Below are 18647 nucleotides of genomic sequence, written 5' to 3' on the forward strand. Positions count from 1 at the left end.
TTGGTATCGCCGGTCCTGACTGATCGACATCAGCTGAGAGAGATGCCAATCATGATCCACGTCTTTCAGTGTAATTACAGTGTTTCTTATGGGGGGTAAATGAAATGTATTCAGTACCGTTTTAGGAAGAAAGCATATATGTTTTTTTTTCCAGTTTATTAAAATGTTATAATCAGTTTTGTTTTGTACACTTTGGCTTGAGTGCATTGTGCTGTATCCCCTGAAAGAGAGGGGTGAGAGTGGGACTGGGATCGCATGGCTGTTTGCTGGGGATGAAGCGCAGTGGAAGCCTGTTTTGGCTCCAGGACTCAAGGGTTGGCTGTGCTGACCCCCCTCCCTGAGTGCAGAACGGGGGGACGTGCCACAGCTGTGCAGACCGGACCGCAGGGAGACAGTAGTAAGTCAGCCTGGAGTCCATTGGCTACACGTCATTTCTTTTGGTTAATAATAATAAAAACTTTATTTTATCTAGCGCCTTTAAAGGTGGCTTCTCAAAGCGCTTTACAGGATGACAACAACAATAAATAAGAAGAATACACAAGATAAGACACAATTACAATATATAGAGGAGACCATGGATGGTGGTACTAAGAAAAGCAGAGGGGTGAAGAATGGAACCAGTTCAGTAAAGGCTTTTCTGAAGAAGAAGGTTTTGAGTCTGGAGTTGAAGGAGTTTAGAGAAGGCAACTCTCTGATATCCTTGGTCAGAAAGTTCCAGAGCTTGGGGGTGTAACAGGAGAAGGCCCTGTCACCCATACAATAAACCCACCCATAAACCGAGGTGGCGCAATCCCAAAGACCCTGTCTCTCCCCCGGCCCAGAGGGCAGCATTGCTAGCTGCGGGGAATGGTTATCGTTTCAGCTCCACAAAGTGGTCGGGGAAGAAATGGCTGTTTGTAACTCCGGGACCACGTGCTCTGCAGGACATGAATCTCAGGCGACCTGAAGGAGTTTGGAAGAGATTCTTCCGACGGTGATTCATTGCCAGACAGGCGGGGTCTGCGCGACGCACGCCGTTCCCTGCCAAGACTGAGCGCAGATGTCTAAGAGTGTGAGAGAGCCGTCGGACGGGAGGTTCGCTGCAGCAGAGACACGCAGGCTGTTTCACGGGGAGCGCTGTGCTGCTTGTCCCCTGCAGCACCTCCGCACTCGAGGCCCGGGGGGCGGCTGCTCGACCAGCCCCAGACTGGGTGCCGGTTTCACCTGTGTTTGTGTACGTTTTTGCAGACCTGCCTGAAAACATGCAGGATATTTTTGAGTACCTTAAATAGCTTAAATAGCTGTCCCTGCTGAGGTTCAGTATGTGGTCCCCATGGGGCTTACCGAGACAGAGTTACTGAAAGGGGAGCCAGACGTGACGGGGGTGTGGCACCCCGACATTAACTCATATTTGGACGTTATGGGATAAACTTCACGGGCCCAGGTTTCCATCCATCCGTGTCCCAGCTGCTTTAACCAATTGTGGGTTGTGGCCAGCAACAGGCCCAGGGCAGGTGATGAAAGTTCCATGAGCAAAAGCAGACAGTAGTAACGTTTTTAGCAACTCGTAGGAAAACAAGGGCAGCTGCCGAAGGAAGGCATTTTTTATTTGTAAATACTTGCAAAATGACTGCGCTGAATTTAAATATAAATCCATAGCTGATACTGGCCCCTCCCCCCTTTCTGGTTTAACCTATGTGGCCTACCATACATTCCTCATGCGTTTGACTCACAGCTGATGTGGTTAGCTTTTAAATAGAGATCTACACTGTCCTCTGGTGGCGAAATGTGAAAACTGCACCCATTTCTACCTGTTCACCTCTAGGTCTTCTACTTGTGTTCTGAAATGCACTGGTGGGTAATCGACAGGAACTGGCTATTGCATCTGCAGCTACTGACACCACTAACAGGAATTCACTATTTCTAAAAAAGCCGCACTGAAGACACAGAACTGTGAGCCGCATGCAGAACACAAAGGACTGGTCACTGTTGGACTGAGGACATTGCAGAACGTGACCCTGCAGGGACAGGCAGCCTAGGAACAGCCAAAGAGAGTTCACAAAAGAATCCTTAGGGGCCTTCATCCCTCTGGGCATTAATTAAGACTAATGATGCCAACCAGGGTTTGATCATTAGGCTGCATGTCCAATTAGCATGTATTCATTCCAGGGACTGCAGGCTGTGTTTGTACCCAGGGAGAAAGAGCCAGGCAGTGGCCTGGAGATGGGCAGAAAGAGAATCAGGGCTGCGGGTTTCATTTAAGCAGCCTTAAGAACCACAGCAAAGGGCTCCTGCTTTAAAGCAGAACAGGTCCAAGACAAGCCCCAGTTAGACCCAGGACAGGCCCAGGTCCATTGAAAGGGTCTGACTGGATGCCCCGACAGGCAGGTTATATGGACACCAACTCTGATTGTTTAATATTTTGCAACACGTTCTATCCTTAAACATCTCAAAACTCCTTAAATGTTGCACCAGAAGCCCTACCTGGGAGACGCACAGAGGCCATTCTGCACCAGCGGCCCCACCTGGGAGACGCACAGCGGCCGTTCTGCACCAGCAGACTGGGGGAGGAGGGTGAAACTGCTTCACCAGCTGGATTAAGGGGGAATGTTAGGAGGTCCAGACTGTACAGCCCAGAGTGGAGCTGAGCCAGGACTCCCCACTCTGAGGGAAAATGCTGAAACCCGGAGCCGGATTAATCTGTGGGAATAATGAAACTGTCTCTGGATCGGGAAGCGCAGACAGCTTTCAGGGCCAGGGAGACTCTGAAACATCCCAGGAACCCTCAAAAACAGCGTTCTCCACCTCATTCTCAAGACCGGCCCATGAAAAATGTTCCTATAGAAAGATTCTCACATTGTGTTTGTAGCACTGTGCTTGTACCAGTACCAATACTGTGTCCTCAGGGCTTTATCTGATCCTGTTCCAGGTCACCCAGATGCCAGTCACCTCCACCTGGTACAAAACCCAACACACGTCACCCTGAACACAGCCTTTAATAACGTAACTGAACACCAAGTCTATAACAATGGACCAATGTTTCAAAAGAAACATACATCCGAAACATTATAAAATCCAAAATGTCTGTACTGCATATTTCTGTAAAGCGTCTAAAATGGTGGTTTATTTAGTCATCAGATAAGTTTAATTGTCTCAGGAACATCAAGGTGCAAGTGACCCGCAGCAACAGGGGCACCTCGTCAAACATGACAATTGGCGGTTTCTGTGCGAATTCATGTATCGGCATCTCTGCTTTTAAATAATTGCAACGTGTTAGTTCACAGTATAGGAAGAATGGAGACGCACAAAATAAATCTTTCAAATTCGATTAGACTGGGTATAAAGTGTGCAATCCTTTTGTCCGGTACAACTCCCCCCCCCAAAAAAAAAACAACCGATCTCGTCTGTCTGCAAAGACGCCGCCGTGGCAGTCTCTGTGCGCGCTCCCGACTCAGAGGAGAAGGGGGGGGGGCGTCTGTTTTGTGAATATGTAAAGAGGCACGGGCGACTGGGGAATTCTCGAGAAGCGATTGGCTGACGTGCGTGGAAGGGCCGTGGCTTGGTGAACGGCGATTGGTTCCCGGCTGAAGCCGAGGTCCCGAGCGTTCTGGAAACCGCCTTGTGAGCGCGCACGGAGGCAGGGGTGGGAGGGGGGCGACGGGTTAAGAAGCAGCTCGGAAGTGACGCGCCCGTCCGCCGGCTGAGCGGAGACAGAGAGACAGACGGATTGACTGACGGAGAGGTCTGCGACGGAGGGCGACAGCGAGAAGCCGCCGATCATCTCCAAACTTACATTTCGGAGCGTCTGGAGCGCCAGTGGCTGGTATTGTGCAAGAAAAGAGTGCCGGGGAAGGACAAAAAAAAACCACTGTCCCTGAAGGTAAAGGTTTTCAATGCGCGTTCATCGGGAACCCTAGCGGTTAGTGGATGTGGGTTTGTTACCTGCGCTGATCGGGGTTGACCGCAGCATCGTAAAGGCTTACCGGCGGCCGAAGGGAGCTGGGGTCGCCCCGGCTTGAGCCGGAGCTCGGAGATCCACGGGGGGGAGCTGGATTTTGGGTGCAAGCTAGCTCTTCCTTTCCACAAAAAAAAAGGCTTCTTGAAGCCAAGACATCTGACTGCGCCGTGATGTAACTTAGCGACCGCTGCGAGACGGGCGCCGGCAGCTACGCATCCCCTCGCTGCGCGGATCCGTCTCCCCGTGCGCACGCCGCGCTGAAACCCCGCAGTTGGTCTGTTTTCGCTCGCTTTCCCGCAGTGTAATCTGTTTGATGGCGGGGACTGCGGCCCCGGGTCGCCCCCCGTCCGCCTGCGGGCAGGCTGGGCTGTAACAAAGAGCCGCCGGCGCGGACTGGGGTCGCTCCGAGACGCTGTTTTTGTGGGGTTTCAGTTCCAGGTTTGTGCTGTGGGGGGTGACCCTCCCGACACCCTGGGTCCTGGTTCAGCTTGGTGGGGTGGGTTCTACGCTCGGCAGCTTTCGCGGTTTCACACAACGCCCCCGAAGTCCGTGGAGAACTTGCTCAGAAGTGGCCACGTTTGAGGATCGTGCCCCCTGTGCTGAAACACCGCCGCCGCGGTGCCGATCGGCCGCGCAGCGCCGGCCCGCCGGGCCCTGGCGGGGTCAGCCCGGTTCTGGGTGTTCAGACTGAGCCGGACCGCGGGAGAGGCTTAGCCGTCGCCCCTAAACCTGGAACTGGAGGTCTTGAACCCTTGCTAGACTGGGTTTGCCCGTCTGCTTTCAAGTTAACAGCGTCGAAATCGGCTTGCAAAAACGTAGCCTCCTCCGGCAGGGACGGAGAGCGCTTTGGTCTCGGCAGGAGTCTTCGTCCCCAGTGGTGTAGACTTTTTTTTTTTTCATTTACGGTATGGCTGGGAGGAAAGTCACGTTGTCCTCAGTGCTGTACTGTCCTGTTCCTGTATGAGGGAACAAAAAAGTTGTGGCTTCCCCTAGCTATCAGTTCGTAAGCATTTACAGCTTTGTTAAACTAACCCCACCGAATAACACCGCTCCGTGAGCCCCCGCTCATCCTCGCGTCTCCTGCCTGGTCTCTCAGTTCTCTCTTTTGGGAGATTCTCACGGCTCCCTGTGTGTAATAACACCTAGGAATGCGGTCAGCTGTAGTTAACCACACTGACAACTTCCCACAGGCTGTAAGTTGTCAAAGTCATAACTGAAGCCCAGCGACATCACCGAGTCGCAACCAGGGAGCTGTCTGGAGGTTTCTGAGGCAGCATCCGAGATTGTCTCAGGACCTGCTGAGGCTGAACACTTAAACAGTGTGCAGGGGACTACTGACAACCTCCCTGTCTATCCTACGTTTTAAAGCGTGTTTCCTGGGTCGCTGACAAGTGCAGTTTGATCCCTATAGCCCTGAGCATTGATTCATTGTGGTGGCGATTTGATTTCTAGCAACTTAATTCACTTCCTGTTTCTTATGTTCTGTTCTTGCTCCTGTGACGGTCGGATCCTTTGCAGTTGTGGTAATCCTGGCACTGCAGCTCTTCACATGTATGCTTGATCCTGACTTAAAACCACAGCTCAGCCCTCAGTCCTTGACGGTCTCAGTCCAGTAGGTTTTGGGGGGTGAACACTCAAAATTGGAGGGCACAAGGGACTGGAGTTGTCTTAACTTCCAGGTTTAGTCACTTTTCAGAGACAAGTGAACTATAACCAGTGCTGGGTTTGGGGTGACTCTTGTTCCTCAAAACCTTGGTTGGCAGGGGTTCTGTTGGACCTGTGGGACTGCAGATGTCATGAGACCCTAAAAGGCCTGCTGGGATGTGGCCATTGTGCTCGAAGTTTGGGGTGCTAGATGGGTTCGGTCCACAGTGTAGCTGGACTCCAGGTGCTCTTGGCGCTGGGCTGGGCTGTATCTGCCTCTCGGAGCTCGGATTTGTGAGCTGAGCAAGTGGAGGTGCTTTTTGGAATAGAAGTATTGGCAGCTTTCTGCCTGTGACCTGCGACCTGACTTAAGTGCTTTTAAAGACGGTCTTCCTGCCGCTGAGATAGCAGCGAGTTATACAACGAGCCAGATGACAGCGAGACTGTGGACCTGGACAAGGTGAGATTTAATTGCTGCCGTGTGAGCTCTGTAAAAAGGCTCAGCAGGGTCTGAGGTGTAGAATCGCACTCCTCTCTCGCCCCTGGCTCACCGCAGGCCCGCTGTCACCCTGTTTTTCTGAACTGCGCCCCTGATCGATCTGACTGTTTTAAGCCGGCGTGCACTCTCGCCCTCCAGTGTGGCTTGCTCGCTCTCCCCTGTAGCCCTGCACACCTGCCAGGGTCAGAGGTGTGGGTGGGGTGGTCCTGGCCTGCCCAGACCGTGACTTCACCGCCTGGTCGAAATCCTGAATCGGCCTTTAACTTGCCGAGCCTCTCTGAAGCCCAGTTTAAGTTCTCTGTGATTCAGCCCCGTCTTTGGTGCATCATGGGAAAGCACCGTTAGTCACGTCAGCTCGAATGAAATTGATTATTTGCCGTGTTCCGACAGTCGGTTCGTCCTCCGACGTTGTGCGTTGCGATAGTTGTGGTCCCTGGATGGGGCTGGCCTTTTTTGGGTTCTTTCCCATGCAGTCTGTGAATTATGGAGACTGGATGGCAGTGAGCTGAGCTGCCTGCTTGATTAGACCCTTAATATATTTCCCGATTCAGCCTCTGCTTTCAGAAGCCCGGCTGTAGGTGTGTTTCTGGCAAACCTAACAAACAGAATCGTTCCTCATCAGGAAGTCACTGCCTTATTTCTGCCGCCGCGGTACCCTAGCGGGTGACCTGTAATGAGTAGTCTGGCCTCTGCGGTGCTGCCTTGTTCGGAGGAGGGCAGAGCTGGAAGATGGCAGGTAATCGCTGACCCCACCCTGTTTCTTGGACTCTGAAAATCATCTGACAGGGGTGGAAACGGGCGGGCACAGGTCAGTTACACTCCGTGATGAAGGCCTGTGGAATGGACCAGTGAAGCCCATGCTGTTGAAAATTTGTGTCCACTGCAGGAGTTTCCACTGACTCACTGCAGGACCAGAGACTGCTGGTTCTTGCACTCTTTTTTTTTGCCTTGCATGTTTGTTTGCCTGTTACTACGTAAACCCGTTGTACTGTTAATTTTGGCTGGGGCCCTGCTAGCTCTGTGCCCGGCAGCCAGCCGCGCCTGTTTTACTGTGACGGATATCCGTGTACGGGTCGGGGTTTGGCGCTGTCCTTCCACGCTGGTGGATGTCTGGCGGTGTGTGTGTGTGTAAACTGCTACTCTGAAGTCAAATGCACCTTTGCTAATCCGATCACCCCCGCAGGTGGAATTTGCTCTGCAGATTAGCTGAAATAGGAATATCGCCAGCAGTGTAAATTTGCGTAGTGCATTGTTGGTCCTTGGCAAACTTTGAAATGTCAGAAACGGCGATTCAGTCTGGTGGGATGTCTTCGTGTCCTGCACACACCTGGGGGGGGAGACCTAGTGCAGCAGGTTTGGCCCATTGCCTTCAGCCCCTTAGCTGAGGAAGACGAGTCAATCCGGAGCTCTGGGTCTGGGCTGTCCCTGGCCCGGCTGCTGTCGGGTGAGCTGGCTAGGTCTGCCTGAGCTCCACACGGCCTCCAGCTTTCATCCCGTTGGCCACCTTGGCGGCGCCACTGAGCTTCCGGGCCGATCAGCTGGCGCGTTTGTCTCCGGGGCTGCCGAGTCCTGTACGAGACGGACCGGGACGAAGTGGGGGAGTGCAGGGATGATCGAGACAGCGGGTCTTGCTCGGAGCCCTCTGAGCTCGTACCACCTGGTCTCCCTCGAGTTTCCCCCCCTTAATTCAATTGTGGGAGCAGTTTCTTGCTCCTGCCTGTGAGCCGCCGGTGCACAGAGGCTGCCGTGTCGCCCAGGTGGGGCTGCGCTTAGGGGGGGATGCGACATGTGGACCGTTTCGGTATCCTGCAGGATGGAAAAACACTATAGATATTTTTTTATGAATGCGTTTCAAAAACCGACCAGCCAGGGCTTCTAAACCGTGTCTCGAGCACACTCCTGGGATTTATAGACCAGTACTTCATTATAACAGCTCCTCGGAGGAGAACAGGGCTGCGTGTGTTAAAAAAAGAGAGATGAGTGTGCCGTGACTGAAAACGGGCTCACAAGCTGCGCTTTGTTTGCCGAGCAGCTGTTTGCGATGGGTTTTAGTTTCTACAGATGTTCGAAGCGCACCAGCGAAGTTTGACATGTCCCCGCTGTTCCCATCTGCGCACACTTCCTGGCGCTCGTGTGTAAGGGAGGAATTTGTGGTTTCAATCAGTCGAGCCCTTCTAATAGTTGAAACCTTTTTTTTTTTATAGCGCCCAACCGCCACCAGTCCGAGCAGGTCTGCCTTTCGGAACTCATCTGAACGCCTCTTGTGTTCAGTTGTACAGTAGCTGCCAGCTGTATGACGTTGTTCCAGTGTCAGAAGTGCATAAGACCACGAGGTTACAGATGAGGAGGCCGCTCGCTCCAGCTGGCTCCTTCAGGAGTTAGTAGCTGATTGATCCGATGATCTTGAAGGGGAACTGGGAGTCCGAGCTTCGATAACGCAGCTGCAGAGCCTGTTCTAGACTCCCACAGCCCTTTGTGTAAAAAGGCCCTCCTTGGTTTTCAGCGCACTTCCTCGTAGCTTTCTTTGGAGGGGTTCCTGGGTGACGTGGCGCTGAAAAGCTCTGCTTCCGGTTCGCTGGCCGGTGAAGGACTACAGTCTTGACGATCCTGGGGGGGGTTGTTTTACAGCAGCAGTGTTGGTGTACAGACGGACAGGGACAACAATATTCACACATTCACACAGCAGGTCAAGTGTCAAGTAACGATCCGGCTACAGGTGTGAATGAGAACTTGAATCTGTTGGTTTTGGAGCTGGGGAGTCGGTATCTGCGGTCTGATGGGAGTATTATTAAACAAGGGGAGGGTGGCCAGTGGTGGTCTGGGTGATGGTGAGGGAGAGAGTTTTTGCCACAGGGACTCGTATTCGTGCTGTCCTCTCGGGACGTGCACCGTACAGTAGACAACACTTTCACGCAGGGTGCACAGTGCATTAGAAAATGGGGGGGAATAATGACCATTTTCCAGTAGATGTCGAGTGAGCGTTCTTGACTTCAGCCTTTGCTGGCTGCCCGCGATCGCGGTCAGGAGCCCGGTTCCTGTGTGCGCTCCCGTTTGCGCCCCCTGCAGGATGGGGGGGGGGGGGGGCGCGCGCCAGTGAAGGCGCTGGCCGCTCAGCCCTGCAGCGGGCAGGAAGGGGCCGCCAGCCGAGCCGCCCTGTTCTAAGATCCGTGAACCCATAGGTCTCACAGCTGTGGGTCTCGGCACGCCTGGCCTTCACCTTTGAGCGCTGGGATGTCATGAAGGCGGCTGGTGCCGGTCGTGTTTTGGCGCGACGCCAGGTCGGGGCGTGTCCCGGGCGCGGCGGTGGTGTGCCGCACGCCGGGTGACGTGCGCGGAGGACCGGGCGTGTTTGCACGGCTGCAGTTTGCCTTTCCCCGAGCCGGCGCGGCTGGAGGACGGGGATGGGTGGTCAGGGAGCCGCGAAGTCGGCCTATTTGCTGACGGGGAGCTGCCCAGGATCTGGCTCTCCTGACGCAAGCAGCTCTTGCAGAGAGAGAAAGAGAGAGAGAGAGAGAGAGACGGGTCACTGCTTGTGCATCAGCTGAGTGCATGCCTCTGGGGAAAAACGCCAACACAGCAAGTCCTGGCTCTCAACTCTTTAAAAAAAAAAAGTTTAAGATTGTGGCAATTTCTGAGCCGGGAGAAGCATGTACTTCAAGTATCAAACAGAATATTTTTGCAAATTCCTTCATGAGTGCATTTGACATCGGCTCAATTATTTAAACGAAGATTAGATGTTTCTCCTTGGTCTGGTGATATTCCCAAGCTAATGCACTTTGACCCCTGGTGTCAAGGAGGCAGAAAATGCCCTAACTGATAAAGTAGAGTCCCCAGGCTCTTCCTGGGGATAGAGGAAGTCCGGTTCCGCAAAGCGGAGCGCCGCTGACACTCCCGGCTCAAGCACAGAGCTGGCCGGCACTCGGACAGGGCTCGGCCGCCGTGATCCTGTAGAGCAGGGGTTCCCAATCCTGCCCCTGTTTCTGGGGTCACCCCCGCCAGCTCAGTCCTCAATTTCAACAATGACATCATAGGTTTAATTTTTTTTGTTTTATTGTTCCTAAGCATGTAGGAATTGGCCTTTTCCCTCTGGTGTTGGGTAAGTACCTCAAGAACACCAACCTTTGAGCAGGAATAAAGCTGCTATAAAGGCCCAGCAGCCTGTGATCTGGGGAAAGGGGTTCCCTGAAGTCAGGAGCTCAGCTGCAGTGGGAACCAGCAGCTGGGGGGGGGTTCCCGGGACTGGGAGTACTGGTTTTCCTGCCCTCTGGGCCTGCGTGTGCTGCCTCCGTTAGCCAGGGTTAACGGCGAATGTAGCCTGGAGTGACTGAACACCTGGGCAGCTTCCCCTGGTTTCAGCTCAGTGTGTTACAAGGCCCCAGTCTCCTAAGCTTGCACAGCTCGGTGCTTTTTCCCCAGTTGGATCCGGCCGTGTACCAGTTTGAATCCTGTCGGACGCTGTTGGAACTCTGGCTGTGTGCGGTGTTGGGAATGCCTGAAGTGTTTTCCCACTCCGTCTGGCTATCGTCCTGCTTCTTTTTTGGGGGTGGGGGGGTTGACATGACAGGCCACCGTAAAATGGGGTCATTCGGAAAGAGCGCTTGGAACCGGTTTGCAATGGATCTCGTCCGCTTCTCGCAGTTCGAAAGCGGTCGGGCGACACGTTCCTGGGAGGTGTGGGGTCTGGGGGGAGCAGGGCTGAGCTGGTGCTGACAGCCTTGTTTCCTGCTTCCTGCCGAAACGGACGCAGGGGACTGGAATGGAAGGTGTTTCTCCAGGATATGCTGAAGTAACATCGGTCCTGCATGTGGGGGTACTTGGCGTAGGTGGATCTGTGGCTGGAAGGTTGCAGGTTCACCACTGGGCCCCTGAGCAAGGCCCTTAACCCCACTGCTCCAGGGGTGCTGTATAAACAGCTGACCCTGCGCTCTGACCCCCAGCTTCTCTCCCTGTTTGCGTGTCTCATGGAGAGCAAGCTGGGGTCTGAGAAAAGACACATTCCCAATACAAGAAAGTTTATATGGCCAAAAAAGGGACCTTGTCTTAGGTGCAGGAGAAGTGTTGCTGAGTGGGATTGTGTGGCTTGGCTCTGTCCTTGCTGCTCTCCCCACGGCTGGTCAGTCAGACCCGAGAGGAATCCGACATTTTCTCTTTCACCAAGACTCGCCCTCCCCCCCCTGCTCGCTGTGCAGGATGGGCCGTGTCCGTGTTGCGTCCCCCCGTAACGTCAACCTCCGGTCGCAGCTTCAGTTCAGTAAACTGGATTTCCGAAGACCGAGAGGAGCCGGCGTGAATGTTATTTATTATTCATCGTTGCCTTCTGAGGTGGAATGCGTTTCGTGCCGCGGGGCTGGTGTCTGCCGTAGCCCTCGCGTACCGAAACGGGTCAGGGGTGCTGGTACCCCCATCATCCTCCTCCCGCTCTCGTTCCTGGGAAGAACACTCGTAGGTGTCCTCCATTTTCAAACCGAACGCAGACTTACTATAATGCCCAATCACTAGGCAGTGCCGCTGCAGAGGAAAGGAGTCGGACTCGTCCCAGAGAGCTGTAGCGCCGTCTGTGTGACGGATCCATGCTGTGGTTCAGGGCGGTTGTTTCTGATCCATCCAGCGTGCTTGAAGCCCATTAACGAAGGGAGGAAAGAGCAGGATTCTGGTTCTTGGGAACCACTCTCTTAAAACCACGCCGCTGGTGTGTCCGAGTGCTTCCTTATTGTTTCCCAAGATCTGGTCTGAGCGCAGTCCATTACTGGGGTTCCGAAAAGCATCGAGAGAGCCAAACCTGGAGGCCGTGCTGCCTCAGTTTGGTGGGAAATTCAGTTCGGTGTTTTTGCTTAACAGTTTCAGCCTGGTTGTTGGTACAAAGTTGCGAAATGACTCACTTTTTTGATTGCCTGAGGGGCTACATTTTAGACCTTCCACCAGATTGCTCTTACTTTGTGTGTTTTCTGGAGTCAGTGGTGGCTGCAGTGGGTATTGGATTGAGCCCAGAAACAAAAGTTGTCGGGTGGCGTGACTAATGGAAATATGCTTTTAATTTTTGATCAGCGTTTCGGCAGAAAGCCTGTGCAGAGGAAATGGCTTTAAACAGCCGATTTACTGTGAGGTTCTCATGGTCTGGCTCGAGAAGTGCCCTGACTTCTGGTTTTAAGAGCTTTTCCCAGTCCTTTGATAGCTTTCTGGTCTCGTTACATTAACAGGCACATTTCCCTTTAAGAGAAGCTGGTTCCAATAACTCCCTGGATGTTTGAGAAGGAGAGACGAGCATTAACGTACTAATCCTCCTGCCCTCTCCGTCTCGCTCCCGGTCCGTGGCGCTCCTGCCTCCTGTGCGTCGCGCCGTCTTGGGCAGGAGACGATTTCTAAGCCGCACCCCCCCCCCTTCTGCGTTTTTTAATTTTGGTCTGTGTCTTGCAGAGGACAGCGACCGAGCTACCGGGAGCGAAGACCATGTGCGCCACACCAGGCAGGACTGCGGCTCGTTAACGTCCCGATCCTGGAATCCCTTCGGAGCTTCCCCGGATGTTTGGAATGTGAGCTGCCGCTGGTTGGCGTCCCGTGGGAGAGAGAGAGAGAGTGGAGACGCTCGCTCGTCGGGGGGGAGTGCTGGAGTCCAGTCAGAAGAAAGTCTGTGGCGAAGACTGAAAAGGATACGTTGCCGTTTTTATTTATTACCCTTTTCTCTTGCTCGAAAGGAAATCGGAATCCCAGGTGGGAGAAAGTGGCTTGTGACTGACCCCTCATCGCCTTAAGCTTCAGGTCACAACCCAAGGGCAAAGGCTTGGAGGTTCTTTGGAATTACCAGCCTCTCCTGGTCACGTTGAAGTTTTGGATCACGGGATGGCCAAGAAAAACAGTCAGAAGGGTGAGTTTCCTGAAGGTGTTAATCTTCCAGGAGCTGTCTTTTCGAAGGGGGTGCGCGTGGGGTTGTGCAGGTCAGGGATCCAGGAGGGCTCCTGTATTTGCTGGCTTCCTCTGGCTGTTTAACGCTGCAGCCCCTGATGAGTTGGGAGAAGTTGGTGGGTTGGTCCAGTTGAGTTGATTGAGGTGGGAAAACCTGTAAATGGTGTCCCTCCAGAACAGTAGCTGAACTTCTATAAATGGAGAGTGAAGTCCTCTGCTAGGCGTGTTGATTTAACAGAACCTGTGCAGTCTGCAGGATGCCTGCACTCAAGGGGTGGATTATCAAACTGCAGCACCAGTGTTCTGATCTTTCCCATGGTCCTCCCTTGCCTTTGGGTGCTTAACTGGCACAGAAGAGACTTCTTCTGGGAGTATAGCAGAGTCCTGTTCTCTGGGCTTTGATTGAATTTGTGGCTTGACCCACCTGACCTCTAGCACAGTTTCCATTGAAACAGAAGAGCACAATCCAGCAGCGAGCCAGCATTTCATGACCGGCACAGATTTTAATAGAAACTCTGCCATGGGTCCAGGGGGCAGCAGTCCCACAGGTTTGACAGGCAACTTAAGCTCCTTGGTGGCCAATGGCTTGGAGGCAGTTGTGAAGATCAGTTCAGTTCTGGAGTGCTCTGCAAGTGTGTGGCCATTTCTGACTTGGGACAGTATTTTTTGCTTTTTTTGCCATCGTCAACAGTTGGGTGCAAGGACTGAATTTCCTCCCGCACCTGGTGTGTTGAGCTGAATCGGCCTAGTTCGTGTCCAGCCTGGGTGCGGTTTAGCGTTGTCAGGCTATTGTAGACCCTGTAAGGGGAAAACGCTCTTCTCGTGTATCGGAGTGAGGGGGTTGGTCCGTCTCGGTGTGGGTGACGGCTGTAAGACCCGGATACTGAGCGATCCTGGGAAGAATGGGCAGCCTTGTGGCCGGTGTCCCCCGCAGCCGGCAGCATGGTTACGTAAACGGATTTGGCAGCTCTGCTTGTCCGCCAAGACGCCACCCGCCGCTGAGGCCTGGAGACCTGGTCTTCTCCCGGCCCTAATTTATTCCTTACCTCGCTCCGTGGCCCAAATGACCACAGACGACAGAAAAACACACCGCTGCCACGCAGGGTGCTTTATTTTCCGTGCGGAGCGGGCTTCTCCGGGAGGAGAACCTCAGAGTGTGGATTGCATCTGGGAAGGACTTTGTCCCCGGATCCGGATTTTCTTCAGCTCTGCAAACAGTGTGCTCTCTAGCCTTTCTTTCAATTCTAGCATATTCTGAAAGTGGAAAGATAATCCTCTGGATCTTGGGCTGGGTTTTATGCTTGGCAGATCTTCCTCGGTGTCCTTGTCATTAATCCAGAGCTGGCAGTGCTGCTCATAATTTCAGCTGCAGTTCAGTTGTACTCTGAAAATTAGGTTTGCAGACTTCTTTCCACGCGGCACTCTGTGATTCATCTGACGACGGAGGGGCTTTGCAGAACAGATACAGTATGTAATAGTTGCTCTGCCTCTCTTGGCAGTGTTGCGAGTTATTTTGGCTGGCCCAGTAACTCGCAGTAGGCTGTCAGCTCTTGAGAGGTTTGGCGCCAGCTACCAGGAGCTACCTGCTTCCAGTGCAGCTTCGCTTGATTGGAATGACATTCGTGTCATCCCGCAGAGCCCGCGGAATACAGATCTCGGGAGATGAATAACTGAAGAAACGCCAGCTGTACCCGGAGCGCTAGTCGATGCCCTTTTGAGAACAAAAGTGAAAGTTGGACACTTTCCAGTTTGCCCTTGCTTCATGCCCGTCCCTAGGTCACCTAGCTGTTCTTGATTTCTAATGAGCTGCGGGTCGGCTTGACTTCTTGTTGAGGCCCTGTCCTCGGATGTCCTAAGAGGCTTAATGCAGGCCCTCTTCAGGGAATCAGGCGGGGCCCAGATCAATCCTGATGAAGCACTGTTCACGGTCATGTCCGATGGAATTCGTTGTTCCTCCATTGTAGTTGTTTTTGGTGGAATAGCTGTTTGGCGAAGTCGGTAACGTACTGTATTCCAACTAGAACTTACGGAGGTTCTCTTCAGTACAATATCCCCAGGAGCTGCAGGTCCTCGGCCATTCATCTTCCAGGTCATGTAACGACTTCAGTGTCCCTTGCTGGCGGGAGGAACCCCTTGTACGTTCTCCTGATCGCCCTCTCCGCTTGGAGCCGGGTGGTGCCGGAGGCTGATGTGACCAAGCGCAGGTCCTGCGCAGGCACGGTGCAGGGTGGGGTCCACACCTCTCCAGCTCCTGGAACGATTCCTTTTCCAAGCTTCCCTACCACGTCCTAACTCTGCTGTCATCCAGGAGATCGGCCAGTGCTGACAATCTGGAACACGGATGCTGGGATACACGCCGCAGGTGTGCACCTGGTACCTTTCAAGAGTAATTCCGCTCTTTACCACGTGAGCGAAAAGCAGTACTTGGGTGCAGTTTAAGTTGATTTGGTTGCTTCTGCTGCCAGAAAAACTTGTGCTAGTCCGATCTGCAGTATTTGTCCTCGTATTTCTTCCGTGTCGTTCAAAAATGTCTGTGCGTGCCTCTGTCTCTTTACTGCCTCTGAGCTCAATGTTCATTTAATCCGGAGTCTCGGGCAGCTCTCTTCCTCCTCACCTGGACGTGACTTTGACCCAGTTTTTTCTTGCACAGAGGAGCCACTGTCCTGAAGCTCCCCACAGTGTTGGGCTGGACGGAGTTAGTCATTCTGTGGTCTTCACCACCCTTTTAACTCGGTTCTTCTCATGTTCCTGCCCTGAGTTTCCTAGCTGCAGTTGCTCGCTCTGAGTCGGCTGGCAAAGCGAAGGCGCGTGGGTACGTGTGTACTGTGCTGTTTCTAAAGGTATTAAAGCCTTCCAGGCAGGGGCCAGTCCCTTCCTAACCACACCGAGAGATTAAGAAGTGTAATCTAATCTCCCCTCACCGCAGGCACACGGAACAGGATCTTGCTTCCCGGTCTTGTTCCTGTTTCTGCAGCCCTGCTGGATGTCGAGCTCCATGTACTGTGTGCTTCTCTTTCTGCGCTGAAGTGCGTGACACAGAGGAGGGCGGCAGCGGAAGGCCTCCGCTTCCCAAGCCGTGCCTTTGCCCTGCGGACGTTCACTGTTCTCGCGCCAGCGGCCAGCAGGGAAGCTCGGGGAACCCGGGCCAGCGGCGTATCCGCAGGGGTTTGCAGAAACAAACGTCCTGTGGGTGATCGGTCAGGTCCGTTTCAGTTTCCCAGTGCCGTTCGTTTCGGTTTTCGAGTCCTGCGGATGTGGAATCCAGCAGGTTGTTGGACTGCTTCTCCATCCGGGGCTCAGTCCGGGCAGCCGGATGCTGCCATCGCTGACGTAGGGAGCAGTGGAGGATGAGGAAGATGTGGGTGTGCCACCACGAGGAGGGTCCGTCCGGATTGTTTGGGTTAAACTGGTCCCAGATCTCCACCAGCGGTTTGTGAGAAGTCTGCGTGAGGTTGATATGGCTGGTTTGAGGTATTAAAAAGATTGGCAGCGGACAAAAGCCTTGATCGCACAAATTCTTTTTCGGGTCTTCGCACCTATATTTCTGTAGGATCAAGAGGGTCTGAATTTCCTTTTGCAAAGGCTGACCTGGGGATGGGACCGAGACGGGTGTTACGTGAGCCTTTCGGGCTCTGTGCCCTGGGCGATCTTTCAGAATGTGTAGCCTCTCCTGCAGTGCATCGTTCACGTCCGGTCGATCGGTGTCAGGGACCGAAGGCTGGCGGGTTTCAAGCCCTGAAGCGGGTCATCAGACCTGCGGGAGTCTTGTTCACGCTGCAGGCGACCTGTCTGCTCGTGGAAATGTTTACAGGGCTCCTCTCACCGAGGCCCGACGGAAGGAGACTCTGCTCCTGTGGTCTGGGAGGTTTTTTTGTGTAGTTTTGGGTTTTCTTTCTTCCAGCCAGTTGGTACGGAGTTGCGAAACCCCCTTCCCTATAAAAGCCAGCGAGTGCAGTGCCATGGTTCTCTGCCTGTGTACCAGGCTTTGCTTGGGCTTGTGCTTTGCATGTCAAATTGCTCCCAGAGCCCCGATTGCAAAGGCTGATGGGCCAGAGCTCCGATTCGGTCCACCGAGCTGTTTCTCTCTCGCCGCTCCCTGCTCCCCATTTCCTTGTTACCCTTTAGATAAGAACGAACTTTTTAAAGCGACTATCAGGTCGAGCCGGTCGAGATACGGCCTACTTCCTCAATTCTTCTCCCTGCCGTGAGTTCCACCACCCCTTTCGTGGAAGGACACGTGTGTGTGTGTATGTGTGTGGGGGGGGTGCCCTGTCAGTGTCCCGCAGTGCTTTACTTGAGCAAGACTTGACCCACGTGCCCTCTTTATCGCAAGAGCTCGGACTCGGGCCTGTGTTCTGCACCAGTTGGATGTTTGTGAGGTATCTCAGAGTGTCATCCCTCTCTTCTGTTGACTGCCCGTCAAACCTCTAAGACCAGATTTTCCCTCTTTGCCTCCGTTTCATCAGACAAAAACGTTTCGGAGAACGTGGGCAGCAGGCATCCTCTGCTTTGGACCTGGGGTACCCAATTAGCGGCCCCTGCCCACGGGTCCGGTGCCCTTCAAGACAGGCGTCCTCGCTTGTGCACTTGGGTCCGGAGGTGCCAGTCCAGGGTCGTCCCGCAGTGGGAGTCGAGGTGGCTGTCCTGTACTGGACTCCTGCTCCTGCCCGGCCTCGTCTTGCCTCCTGTGGTGCCAGCTGCTCTCTGGGGAAGAGCTGCCCTGCCTGCAAATGGCGTCTTGACTGCTGGTGCTGGGCTTGAAGGCTGTTGTCCGCTCATTCATGAGCGGCCATCGGCGCGCGGGTCCCAGAGGGCTGCGTCGTGCTCCCTGTGCAGCCCGTTACCTTGTGTGCTCTAGACCGGGAGGCTTTGCATCTTAATCTACTGAAATGATTGCGAAAGAAAAACTTGGCTTTTCTGTTCTGCCAGTGGCCAAGTCCATCTTCCCTTCTTTGCCGTCGAACACGGAGACGGATGGCTTTTAGTAGGCCTCTCTTCCTGCGGAGGTTATTGTCTGGGGTCGTGAACTAGGTCAGAGTTCAACACCTCGGCATCACCTCATCCAGCCTCCTGGCGCCCTGCTTGCAGACAGTAGGATGAATCCTGACCAGGTACTCCCAGCAGCCTCCAGCACTGGTGAGAGAGCTAGAGGGAGCCCCGATCTCTGCTCTAGTCCAGCTGGACGCCCTCATCAGGTTCGCCAGGAGCCGAGTTCGCCAATGTCTCCGGTTTAAGAGCCGGGTAACCCTGAAGGGCTGAGGTTGAGAAGGCTGCTCCGTGTCCATCTTGAGTTGGTGTAGCAGGTCTGGGGAGTAGAAATGAACCCGACGTCCTTTCCCTGTGCCAGGGGCTCGGCCAGAGGCGTACCGGGCTTGGCGTTAGCCTGGGCATGTACATGACGGCTCTGCCAGCGGTGTGAACCTTGTACACGCTTTTCCTGCAGGAGATGCAATATGTTATAAGGTGGACATTTAGAACTGGATTGGTTAACTCTGCTCGACACAAGGGTTACGATGTAACTTTATACTGTTAAATAGGAATGTGTGCTGCAAACCTAAGTAACCAATTCTATTAAAAGAACAAGTAATGGGTTGATTCCGCGCTGAAAAAAAGGGAGAAAGAAAACAACGTTTCGGCCGTGAAGCCCTTCCTCGGGTGTGAGGGATT

The 18647-nt window shown here is 53.7% G+C and overlaps 1 protein-coding gene across 2 annotated transcripts in view; it reads left to right on the forward strand.

Moving 5' to 3' along the window:
- Positions 1-3629: 3629 nt before the first annotated feature.
- Positions 3630-18647, forward strand: part of spats2 (spermatogenesis associated serine rich 2) — a 32558-nt gene continuing 17540 nt past the window's right edge. For both annotated transcript variants that reach the window (XM_069178673.1, XM_069178677.1), the window contains exons 1-3: positions 3630-3859; positions 12495-12610; positions 12773-12942. In XM_069178673.1, the coding sequence (XP_069034774.1) occupies positions 12918-12942 (25 nt within the window). In that variant the 5' untranslated portion in view covers positions 3630-3859; positions 12495-12610; positions 12773-12917. The remainder of the gene's footprint in view (positions 3860-12494; positions 12611-12772; positions 12943-18647) is intronic.

Source organism: Lepisosteus oculatus, chromosome 1 (assembly GCF_040954835.1).
Source record: "Lepisosteus oculatus isolate fLepOcu1 chromosome 1, fLepOcu1.hap2, whole genome shotgun sequence".
Taxonomy (NCBI): domain Eukaryota; kingdom Metazoa; phylum Chordata; class Actinopteri; order Semionotiformes; family Lepisosteidae; genus Lepisosteus; species Lepisosteus oculatus.